Here is a 13,234-nt window from a genome sequence, read left to right on the forward strand (position 1 = left end):
AACTGTATTTTACAGATGAGAAAAATATGGCAGAGAGACTGCGTCATTTGCCAGAGATCACACAGTTAGAAAGTGGCAGGACTAGGATGGGAATTGAGCATTCTGACTCTAGAGACTTGCTCTTAACCACTGTATCATACCACATGCTGCCCAGGCAACTGGAACTCACTTGGATAGTTTCGTATAGAACACTAGGAGGACTCATTCAGTCATACCAATTGAAAACCATAACAGGACCTGCAAGGAGAGATTGCTTGTGCTGTCTTAATAATCACCACCTCACCGATTTGAGCAAAACATTTCCCACAATAAAACTCAAAAACCGGGTTTGATAGAAATGTTTTGCCACAGGGAGACAAAGAGGTCATTTAGCAGTGCCACTGGGAAACTTACCCACAGTTTGATTTCTTCTTGAAAGCGTTTTCCCACTAGGTAGAAATATTTTCCATAAATTATGGATTCTACTCTCAATCTGCTTACTTCCCATGCAAAGAAGAGCCAAAGTGAGATGTATAAGCAAGATAAAATCATCTCAAATACCATTTTCTAGTTATAAAGTATAGAAACTATCCCAGGGGGACAATATTTTGCTACACGTGCTGAACAATAGGAGGTCATTAGGAATCATGTGAACTAAGATGACGGGATTTGATTTATTCAGTTCCAAACAACTGAAGTACTGCTCATATTTTCTTAGGTGATTGCTGTTGAGTAATATAACTCCCCTTATGAATTAAAGAAACTTTATTTTACTTCCTGTCTAAAAGGATTAATGGTTTACTACTAGTTACTTGTTGATGTAGTACTTAAGGTTCCTCAGGGCTAATGACTGGGCAGGACTTACAGTACTATTCCAGGCCAATCATTGCTCAGGCATCTCTTTCAAGGAAGACTCTAACCAATAAAAAGAAGCCTAAGGTTCCAAGGGGGAAAACTAAGTGCCCCATATATGCCTGGGTGATGCTGAAGCAGGTTACACTTCCTGAGAGAAGAAGGTTCCTGGTTGGTAAGGTAAACATTTCTGGACAAGGTAAAAAATTACAATTAATATTATGTCATAAAGTAGATTCTGAGGAGTAAAGGAAAGGCAAAGATATCAAGAACTATGAAGAGAAGTGGGATGTTCTATAAAAACTAAAGAGATAACAGATTCACTTACAATTTCCCCAGGAAAGGTCTTTTGAGAGTTGAAGTTGAGATTTTTTCTTTTAATTCAAAGAAATAGCTTTAATAATGTCAGGAGAGAGGCAGCTTTCTGTTTGTATTTATCTATCTTTCCAGAACTTTCTTTGAAAAGCCAAATTTTAAGGTATGAATGAAGAGATATTATTCTAATGGAAAAATGTTCTAAGATGGGTTATACCATGGGTCGTGAAATTAATCAATGGTCTGTTTATCTGGCAGTCAAATATAAACTTCTCGATAAGACTGAGACTATTTCATTAAAGAGAATCAGAAGAGCATGATTATTTTACCTAAATCTAGCACACAATTTTATTAAGGACCGTGATTTATTTCCTTACCCTGAATACTCGTATGTTATTTTAAAGGTTTTATAACAGCATTTGTAAAACAAATTTATGAGCAAATCAAACATTTTGAAGGCTTGCAAAATAACCGAGTATTTGCAGAAACATCATCTTGACAGAATGTATTTTTATCAACTAACAAGAATATAAATTTCTAGAAGTATTAAAAATATTTTAAAATCATATATATATATCATAAAATATTTCACAGCTTCAACATTTAGTACTGTGAATGAGCTGTGTTTCTGGCTAAGAATATTCTCATCAGCTCCTACTGTACTAAATTGGTAGTTACATCTTTTCTAAAGTCATATTTAATCCAATTGCACAAAGTCCAAGCAAATATTACAAACACAGGTAACATTTTAATGGCTCCATTGGAAATTCTGTTTGCTGAAGCAAGTCCCCAGTTATTTATTATGGGATTTAATTGCTCAGGTGATTAAGATGCCTGGACGGGTAATTTTTAATGAAATGAATTTAAAACTGCATGTCTTGTGAAAGAAAACTGTTTCTTCATACCCCCACTCCTACTTAAATATATTTATATTCCTTGGAATAAGTTTAATTTTCTTTTTTAATGACAGCTTTGAAGAACAATGTGAAGATTGTATAGGAGACAATACATCAAGAATCTACTTATTGAATTCTTCTAGAACAAAAGCCAGAAACTCACTAATTAAAATACATTAGTGTTTATTTTGAGGAGGAAATATATAGATTTTTTTAAAAAAAACAACCATAAAGTAGATAGCTTAGTCCAAAAAAAATCCAGTTTGGAAGATGTCACTGAACAACTCTTCCAATGTATTTCTGGATTCAGTGCCCAGTAATACCAATCGCTTTCAAGTTAATGTCATACATGAGAGCCATGAGAGCAGTGCAGCAGCGGCTAACAACACCGACCCTCCACATTATGAGGAAACCTCTTTTGGGGATGAAGCTCAGAACAGATTCAGAGTCAGCTTTAGGCCTGGGAAACAGGAGTGTTATGACAATTTCCTCCAAAATGGAGAAACTGCTAAAACAGATGCCACTTTCCATGCTTATGATTCTCACACAAACACGTACTACCTACAAACCTTTGGCCACAACACCATGGATGCTGTTCCGAAAATCGAGTACTATCGCAACACCGGCAGCGTCAGTGGGCCCAAGATCAACCGACCCAGCCTGCTTGAGATTCACGAGCAACTTGCCAAGGTAAGCTTAAGGGCACCAGCAGGTATCCTCCCTTCCTCATTCAGGTGATGTCCTGCTCTTTAATAACACTAGAAATGTAAAGGCTTCCAGTGATGGGTCTACTCCAAACCATCCATCTTACTTACATGAATGTCCCTAGTTCCCAATAAACAGAAAATACACAAAAGTGTTTCACAAATGTTTACTGAGGACAGAGACCTAGCAAATTGAATCTGAAAGTTAGGCAATATGCTGTATCTTGTTTACAATTGTTGTCTACTCAATTCGCATTTGGTTAAACATGCCAAACTGAATACTAACCTAGTTTCACCTTAATAGTAATGCCTCTACAACAGTTGTAAAAAAAAAAAAAAAAAAAAAAAATCCCTGATGCTTGCTGTAGTTGATACTGTGGTGACAGCCTTTAGTGCACATGGGTATTTTTATATTCTTTAAAGAGACAGCAGAGTTTTATAAGATTGAGCACTTTATCCCTTCTTCTTCAAAGTTTTGCCTCAGGTTCCTGAGTGCACTTAAGTATATAAAAGTAACTAAATTAAGTTTAAGTACAGAAGCGGCAGATGTGGCTAAACTTTTTATTATTTAAGGAATATAGCCAAAGTTTCCAAATCAGCGAGAAACATGAGGCAGCACTTTTTCTAGTCTTGTAGCAAATCATTTATAAGCTTAGTAGATTTCCTCTTCCATAACTTGCTCTAAAATATGTTGATGCACTTTATCTTCCTGTTCTGGAACACAGTTAGGAATGAATATCATTCTTTATGCATATAATTACTTGCTGAGAAGAATAATTAGCTGTCACATATCCACATGTAATTTACTCTTGCCCAAGTTTTAAAATAAGGGAAAAAAAATTGATGGAAATAATTTCTTTGATATTCATTCATTCATTCAACAATTGTTTTGGTGTAACCATTTGTATTAAATGGTTACCCACTCCAGGGATTCTAGGACTACTGCACTCATGAGAGATGCTAATGAAGGTGAAAATCTCCCTTTAGTTTCTGATCATCCTTCTTTCTACAAGGAAGCCCATCTCTAAAACTTGTTCTCCTTGGCTGTTCAGGGTCCCTGACTCTGGGTCCTACCACCAGAGCCTGACTGACTTCCTGAGGAGTAGCCCATGCTTTGAAGTCTATCCTGTTATCCCTTCTCCCACCAAACCTTGCTTGTCCTGTATACTGTATTGGCAACACTCTGCTACAGGGCTGGTTTCTTTGTAGACGTAAGATTTAGATTTTGTCTGGGATGTTTGATGCTTTCACCAAGAGAAGTGAGCAATGTGTCAATGTCAGACAAAATGACAGCCCCCATGAATATTTTTAAGAAGAAGGCCAATTTGAAGCTCCCGAAATCAGACTGAGGTATCACTTTTCTATTTAAGGGAAAAGGAAAGGAGAAGAGAAAAAAGGAAGAGGAAAAGAAGGCTGAGAGAAGAGGGCACAGGGAATTTCTAAGATGTGGGAGGGGCAGAAAGAGAAATTGAGGGTACTATAAAGAGATTTTAATTCATTCTGAAGAAGTGAAATAAAGCAAATTCCTTTCAAAAAAAAAAAAGACCTGAAATTCTATTCCACCATACTCTACCTCTTCATACATGATAATTTTTAAAGCTGCATCCTTCATAAAATTGTGATCAAAATTTAAATATTCTCATTCACCCTCTTCCCCAACGTACAACAAAAGAAAATTTTAACTCCATTAGAAAGGAAATGGAGTAAACTCACATTGTTCTTAGGATTGATATTCAGGAGAGAGAGAGAAGAGTAGCTTATTTATAACTTCTAAATCAATAACATGTAAATCTTTATGTAAGGGGAAAAAACTCTGGGGAACATTGTTAGAAAGTCATCTAAATGGACACACAGCTAGAATGCATTAGCTGCATTTGACAGATTTGATAGCTGTTTGCGATATGGTATTGTTCTCAAAGAATAAAATAAGACTAAGGACATAACTTTGACTTAAAGCACTTTTTTTCCCTCATATACGAAGGAATGGCAAATTAAATAAATTAAAAATTAGGTTTAGGTTCAATCCCCTGCATAATTCTGAATGAGCATAGTAATAAGTAAACTCTTTTTATGAACTTGACCCTGACTTATCTAGGGTTCTTCGTCTTGATTAAATTATTCAGAAGTATCTGCATAGCCAAATTGGGAGCAGATACAACCACAGAACCTACAATTGGCACATTCCCATAGCCAGGACCACTCTAGTGTTATTGAACTTGTAGGGGCACATCTGCCTCTCCACATGTCCTACTCCTGTGCTATCCTTTGACTGCAGACATTGACAGTCAAGGCCTTCTTCAATTCATCTCTTTCTTCCTTTACAGTGGAAAGTAATTGACATAGCACAAGTTTGGCGATCTTTTTTGAATCCATGATTATATTGCTTAAAAAAAGCCATGTAGCAAAGGGATATAAAGTACAGCATAGGCAATATAGTAAATAATATTGTAATAACTATAAATAGGGCCAGATGGGTACTAGAATAATCACAGGGGATCCCTATGTAAATCATGTAAATGTCTAACCACTATTCTGTACACCTGAAACTAATATAAAGCAATATTGAATGTCAACTGTAATTGAAAATTTAAAAAAGAAAACCTTTAAAGTACCTACTAAACACACTATTTATATTATATAAAGCTTACTTACATGACAACTAAGCTTTATTAAGACAACAAATTATACAGTCCTAGAGAACAAATTTTTTTAATCCAAATATTGAGATTCATTGTCATTATTACTAATTTAATCCAATCCCTAATCATTTTTACACATTAATCAGAATATCTTTAACAACTATTTTGAAGTCTTTTTTTTTAGATTTTGGCTCAATATGGAAACAGTTCTAATGATTTTATTAACTACAAGAATTTGTTGTGACTGTAAAAAAATCAAAGCCATACAGGAATGGTACATTCATATTAAATGGCAGGACATATTTAGTCAGAAACTAGTTGGATTTTGTGCAAATTGTGGTTATAACTTCCAAGTCAGAAAAAAACAAATTACATGACAAGTTTGTCCTAATAGGTAAAACAAAAAATACGTTTGAAAGACATTATTTTCAGTCTCTATCTTAAGTGAAACTCTAGGAGGGATAGATATTGAAAGAATTTGTAATCCCAATGATTTGAGATCATAGTTAAAGAAATCCTTTTCATTTTCTATGTAGCTAAGAGCTAAATGCCTATACTGATGGCTCTAAATTAAGGTCTTCTAAAAACTCTAGCTAAAAGTAGAGAGAAAAAAAAATTACTCCATCCCTTACTTGCTCTACAACATTATACAGGCTACAGAACTTCAACTGATCTTGCAAGATGCTTGTGAATACCGTGTTTCCCGAAAATAAGACCTAGCCCTACTTTAAGCTCTAATGCATCTTTTGGAGCAAAAATTAATATAAGACCCAGTCTTATATAATGTAACATAATATAATATAATAACATAATACTGGGTCTTATATTAATTTTTGCTTCAAAAAATGCATTAGAGCTGATTGTCTGTCTAGGTTTTATTTTTGGGGAAACATGGTATTTGAGTTTATATGCCTAGAAAGTCTAGCACATTGCCTATAATGGGTAGAAACTCAATAAATGTTGATGATGCTGGTAATTTTTATACTAGCTAATTTTAAAATTTTATTTGAAAAGTAAAATATACACTGATACAATTTAATAATACATAAATATATATACATATATATAATGAAATATCTCTTATTTTATGTAAATCCTTATTTATTCTCTCCAGATAAATCATTACTGAGAGTTTCTTATAAATCTCTTCCGAGAGTTTCTATGCCTATACAAACATAATATATGTGTGTGTGTGTGTGTGTGTGTGTGTGTGTGTGTGTGTGTGTATTCCTATCTAATTTTCTGTCTGTATTCTTTTTTCAAACACATATTGTGATATATTTTACATATTGTCCTGCACTTTGCTGTTTTCACTGAACAATGTACTTTGGAGATCTTTCCATATCAAAACAAGCATAATGATTATTATACATCTGGCAAAGATTAAGCTAGTATTTCTACTTTGTAAAAATAATTCCACTTTTTATATCCAGCCTAATTCATATGGTTGCCTTTTCATACACAATTCCTAACTACAGGCCTAACTGATGGAACTCCTTTTCAGCCTTACTCACCACCATTGTTAGCATTTCAGAAAAATATAATTATAAGGAAATCAGGAAAATATATAGCCTTTCTATCAAACTCAGTGTTCTGATGTCATTGCAAGAAATTGTCTATGAAAAGTATACAATAACTATAAAAATTAAGATGGAAATATTATTCTTTAGGAAGCCAACTGTTTATAAACTGATCCAAAACAAAAACAATGGAATGACTTCACATTGGGTCATTAGGCTGTTAGCAACTAAAAGTAATTTATGAATAAAAGCATTAAGAGAGCCTGTGATATAGAATAACAAACATTTTACTGAGAATTTTTTGTATCAGACATGATGCTCACACTTGACAAATTCTCACTCAATCCTTATAACAACTCTTCAAGTTAGTACTATTATTATTGCTATTTTATAGATGGTGAAAGTTTTATAAAATCCTATGGCCATTTTAGAAGAGAAAACAATGACTTAGAGAAGTCAAACTTCCAAGGTCAAGAAGCAAAGGTCACATACTAAAAAGTTGAACCCATGCCTGTATGACTCCAGAGTCCATGCTTTTTTTATCACTATATTTCATCCTCCGTCTGTTCTCCCATAGCACTTTGCCTCAACTCATTGGATAGCTATAGAAAATGATGGAACTCAGGCACAAAAAAGAAATCTCACCTCAGTCATGATGGGCTCAGCAGGGGATCCCAATTCCTTCCTTAGTGGGGGCACTGTGCCAAGAGATATCCTTGCTTCTCCTACAAAATTAATTGTAGGTCTTAATTTTTATTGTCATCATGAAAAGCATTTATTAGCCATTTATTTACAAGAGCTGCTGTATAAAGTGAATTAAAGAGATTTGACCTATACTCTCTAGAATTTGATTTTATAAGTCAAATGGCATTGCTATGGGTAGAAATAAAAGACATGCAGTCAAGTTAACAAGCATTAAACCACATAAATCAATGCATAAATGCTTATCTTCTGTAAAAGGACAAACAGAATGTACAAATGTGTTCTTTAGAAAATATTTTCTAAAGTGTTTCAAAGTTCACATTTGAAACTTTAGCATTCAAAATGGGGATATCCAAAGTTAGAAATAATCATCAAGACAAATAAGATAAACATTAAAATCAGACAATAAATGTCTTGAAGCATTTATGTGCTTCACTTTTTTATGCCCATCCTCCCACCTAGCAATCATCAGTTTGTTCAGTGATAACAAGAAGCTACCCCTGAAATATTTGTTGGAGTGAAACTGTGCAACTAAGGGCTCATTCTAATACCTGTCAGAGTTCTTAGTGCTCAAGGCCACACCTGGGAGCTCTCACTATTAAAATACTCTGTGGAAACAAACAAACAAAACACATTAATTGCTCATTATAAACAGTTCAGTGATAGATGGTAAGTCGAGTGGGCGTTTCCGTAAAGTATACTTGGAAAATATCAAGAATCTTTTAATTCTACTTTCTTAAAATGGCTTATCTGATTTATCACACATCACTACCTTTTGGCCTAAGTTATCAAAAATATAAGTCGGTTTGTGTGTGAGCTATATGTTTTCAGATGTAGTAAAAATATTTTGAACATAAATTGTGACCATTGGTAGTGACTTAAAGGCATGGTTTATGGTAACTTTTAAAACAAGAAAAAAACCTCTCATGTTCTTATTTTATTTTGTAATTATAGTTGACAATATTATATTAGTTTCAAGTGTACAACATAGTGATTAGACATGTATATACCTTATGAATTAATCATCATAATGTCTAGTAACCATCTGTCACCATACAGTTATTATGATATTATTGACTATATATCCTATGACATTACATCCCTGCAACTAATTTTATAACTGGCAATTTGTACTTACTTCTTAATCTCCTTCACCTTTTTCGCCCATCCTCCTACCTGGCAATCATCACTTTGTTGTTTGTATCTATGAGTCTGTTTCTGTTTTGTTTTGTTTGTTCATTTTCACAATTTAAAATACTCCCCATTATCACAAAGGGCTAGAGATGTACAAACACAATAATATTAATATTAAGATATATAAACATTAAAATCATGTTTTTTATTCTGATAGGAACCTTAAGAATTATCTGGTCTTTACTGGCATTGTTTTTAAAACAGTCCAGTGACAGCAGTCTGAGAGGCTTACTAGGTGGAATAATACTGGCCGTATGTTAGTAATTGTTGAAGCTGTGATGGGTATATGAGATATACTAATTCTCCTTACTATTGCATATGTTTAAATATTTCAGTAATGAAGGAAAGTTTAAAACAATGGGGAGGGGATCATGTAGGCCTAAATATTTATGGAACCTCTTCAATGATGGTCTAAAATTTCTACTATTCCGAGATTAAAGGCTAAAAACTTGAAAACACATATAGAAGCAAATATGATCTAGTTAGAACTTAAAGAATAAATATGTTAATATTTTTTTATTTACCCCTTAATCTGCATGTGATTGAGCTTTACTGGTTTACAATATTGGGGATGGGGGCAAAGTTTTTATCAAATGGTCTTCCTTTCTCTCTCTCTCTCTCTCTCTCTCTCTCTCTCTCTCTCTCTCTCTCCCACTCTCTCTCTCTCTCTCTCTCTCTCTCTCCCCCTCTCTCTTGCTCTTTTTCTTTCTTCCTAATGCACTTTATTTTACCTTCTCTGAATACTTAATGCACAAGTAAAACTCTTAGTAAATAAATAATCATTCCCTAAAGCTATGCAATTTAAAATGCATTTATAAAAGGTTGTGGGTCATCATTTACGATAATGGACTGTGAACAAATTAATTCAAAGTATGAAGGAAAAAAACTGGTTTCAGGCAGCAATCATAAAACTTCTGGTTTTTGAGACTTCAGTCCCAAGAACATGCAGCACCTAGGAGTCTGTCAGCCACCGGTTATAGCTCACAGCCACTGAGTCCCCACAACCCTCCACCTGAAATCTTGTTCAGTACTTTGATGATAGTTGACTTTATAATTGCTGTTTGGGCTTACAAAGGCGGCATGTCTGAAGAGGAAGATGGCAAACCTAGAAAAATGATTTTGCCTCAGAGTAAACTACTTCAAAGTAAGGTTTTCAGGAAACCCACTGGATGTATCCTCATTTTCAGTATCCAGGAAAGATTAAGTAACTTGCTGGAGGACACACCCTGAATTAATTGTAGAATCAAAACTAGACTTCAAGTCTTCTAGTTTATATGGTTTTTCAGCTCCTGCATGAGTGTGAGCAATGGAAACGGATTTTGTACTTATAAATTTACTATCAGAACTTTACAGTCAAGAGAAGAAATATACATTGGAGGTTTTTTCCCCTCTAAGGTATAAACATATTTAAAACTTTGAAACTCTAGCAAGTTGAACATATTTACCTTAGGGATGGTTGAACACCCAACATCGACTCTATTTTTGAATAGCTGAGAAAATTATTGCCTTACTAATTTCCATGTATGATGATTTCCCTGACATGCCTTTATAGAATATTCATTTTGCTTTATATTATGATGTACTAGTGATAAATTGAAGAACTGTTAAACTGTGACTAGAAAGGCATCAATCAGATTGAAATGTTCATTTAAGGGGAACTTTTAAGTATCCTATTCATCCTTTAGCCTGCCTTGTAAGATGATTTTTACTTATTGGTATTCTCATTAATCCAGATCTAAGGGTCACAGTTACCATCAGAGTTCATCAGAGAGGAGAGCAATTTCCTGGACCAAACCCTTAAGTTCAGATTTAATCATAAAACATGGGTTTTATTCCCAAGACTGCCTTTAAAAAGCAAATGATTAGGCTTTGTCTCATGGGATCCCCAGTTAATCCAGGAAAAGGAAATTGCCTTCTCCCTGAATGAGTAGCTGCTGATGGTCTGGCCATGGGATTTTTTCTTCTTTTTCTTTTTTCCAAAGCATATTAACATTTAAATTTTAAAAATTTTAAATTAATTTTTCAATTACATTTGACATAGAATATTATATTAGTTTCAGTGTACAATGTAGTGATTAGACATTTATATACCTTGTGAAGTAATCACCCTAATAAGTCTAGTACCCATCTGACAGCATACATAGTTATTACAATATTATTGACAATATTCCCCATGAGGTACTTTACATTCCCATGACTATTTTTATAATTGGCAATTTGTATTTCTCAATCTGGCCATAGGATCTTGATTAACTAGAATATTGACAATGTAAAAAGTTTTTCTTAAATTAAGTCAAATAAATGATTCTCTTAACCAAATAATCCCTTCAACATTCATGGACTTTTTAACATATTCCTCAATTCCCTGCTCTCATTGATTTTTCCAGTCGTGGGAAATGAAAGTTATTGTTGACCCCTCAGCTGCCTACGTGCATGGAATCCTTTCAGAAAAATGTAGAATTTTTGTATGACTGGAGAACAACCTCAAATGTTTCATCCGTCTGTAATTGGCTCTATCATATAGACATGTGTCATCCAATATGGTACCCACTAGTGCCATGCAGCTATTAAGCACTTGAAATGTGGCTGTTCTGAATTGAGATGTGCTGTCAGTGGAAAATACACACCAGATTTCAAAGGCAGAGTATGAAAAAAGGAATGTAAAATATCTTGTTAATGTTTTTATATTGATTACATGTTGAAATAATAATACTTTATATAGATCCTATTAAGTAAAATGTAGTTAAGACATTCTAATTCAGGTTCCTCTGACAAGGTGGCGTGCCACCACTGCTAGTGAATATTTACATTGCAAATATTAGGAGTATGATATTCTACAGAAATTAAATACGTTTTTAAATTTTAAGGATCCAAGTCTGAACCCATGTTATTTCACTATTTTATTTTTCACTTTTTAAAAAATAGCTCCTGAAAAATTGCCACTTCCATACACAACTCACATTTGTGGCTGGTATAGAGCACCAAGTCCTGTCCTGCTACTTCAGTCTTCATTTTCATGGACTTTGTTTATCCATATTTTACACTGATATAAATACATGTCAGCTTTTAATTATTTGTACAAATAGGGCCTGAGGATGCCTAAGATTAAGATATCCTCAGGTAATTCAGTACTAAATTTTAACTATTAATTTGTTTCCTTTGTCATTCAGTCCTCTTCCCCAATGCTGTCAGAAGATAATAAAATTGTCTGGCTTAGGATTCATTCCCTTCCTCTCCCTTTTTATGTGGCCCATACAAAAGAAATAATGAGAAATGGAATACCCAATAGGGAAGGAAGAGAAAAGAAATAGAAAGCAAAAACAGATTTAAAAACTTGGTTATCTGCTCCTCAGGTGGACTTGCGGGCCACAAAATGCATTCAATACTGTATTTATCTGATGGCCTGCTATATGACAAGCCCTTGGTTGGTGTTGAGGAGAAGTAACCATACCACCATCTTCCTCCAATTCAGTTCACACATACATATACATTAACTTTACTGCATTGTATTACATTGGTTATCCAAAGGTCACATTGGTATCACGAAAAAAGTCTTATGGGGGAGCAAAGTTGGGAGAAACCCTTACCTACAGAGGGAAGAAGAACATGCTGGAAGAAGGAGACAAGAAGTCAAAATCAGTTGGAGTAAACAGTCCAAATTAGGGTCAGTTCACAGTGGGTAGGTTAATGGTACACCAAAACCCAAAGAAGCAAGAATCCATGAGCATGTCAAAGGCAAGATCTTTGATCATTCCCAAGTAAAGACCTTATAATAAATGCTGAATATTTATTTCACATCAGTCCCATTTTAGAGGGGGGAAAAACACCCTTGTCCAAGACCTCTTAGCTAGTAATGTCAGAACACATCATTCTAGGCTTAAACCAATTTAGACCATTTAAATAAGACTTGTTCCTTAATAATGATAATTAATGCTGAATCTAAGAGACTTCCCCAATGGTTTCAAAACTCTTACTGGAAAAGATTGCTTTTGGGGCGCTCAAAAGGGTGTAATCTAACCATTAAAGAGTCAGATGGGTGTGGATAGGCTAAATTAAGTGGATGCATCTGAAATTAATAAAAGTCATACCTAAAAGAGAAATTAGAGAGTTGTTCTTGAGAGAAGCAGAGCTATTTCCTCCCCCATTGAATTCAGAGACTATCCTAATGACAAGGAAGTTCTTTTTCAAATTGCACAGGAAAATAAAAACAAAAACAAAATAAAGGTTTGAAACTTTTTTTATACTATTTACTTTTTATTTCTACTGGCCTATCTTTCTAATTGTGAGATTTATTTCCTTCTGTACATTACTAGTAGCACATCCAACAGTTCTCAGGCAAAGGTGTGTCAAATCGGAAAGAAATTTTCCCTTTATGAATTGCACTCGTGTAGCCATTGCAAATACAGTACCTCTACATTTTTTTTTTTGTAAGG

At 34.2% G+C, this 13,234-nt stretch overlaps 1 protein-coding gene across 5 annotated transcripts in view; it reads left to right on the forward strand.

Moving 5' to 3' along the window:
• The first annotated feature begins 876 nt into the window (after positions 1-876).
• Positions 877-13,234, forward strand: part of SLC12A1 (solute carrier family 12 member 1) — an 82,954-nt gene continuing 70,596 nt past the window's right edge. For 4 of the 5 annotated variants that reach the window (XM_088797193.1, XM_088797189.1, XM_088797192.1 and 1 more), the window contains exons 1-2: positions 877-1,030; positions 2,117-2,732. In XM_088797193.1, the coding sequence (XP_088653319.1) occupies positions 2,313-2,732 (420 nt within the window). In that variant the 5' untranslated portion in view covers positions 877-1,030; positions 2,117-2,312. The remainder of the gene's footprint in view (positions 1,031-2,116; positions 2,733-13,234) is intronic. The other variant, XM_088797190.1, reaches the window with a different exon arrangement.

This window comes from Rhinolophus sinicus, chromosome 3 (assembly GCF_057876585.1).
Source record: "Rhinolophus sinicus isolate RSI-liver-muscle chromosome 3, RSI-T2T, whole genome shotgun sequence".
NCBI lineage: Eukaryota > Metazoa > Chordata > Mammalia > Chiroptera > Rhinolophidae > Rhinolophus > Rhinolophus sinicus.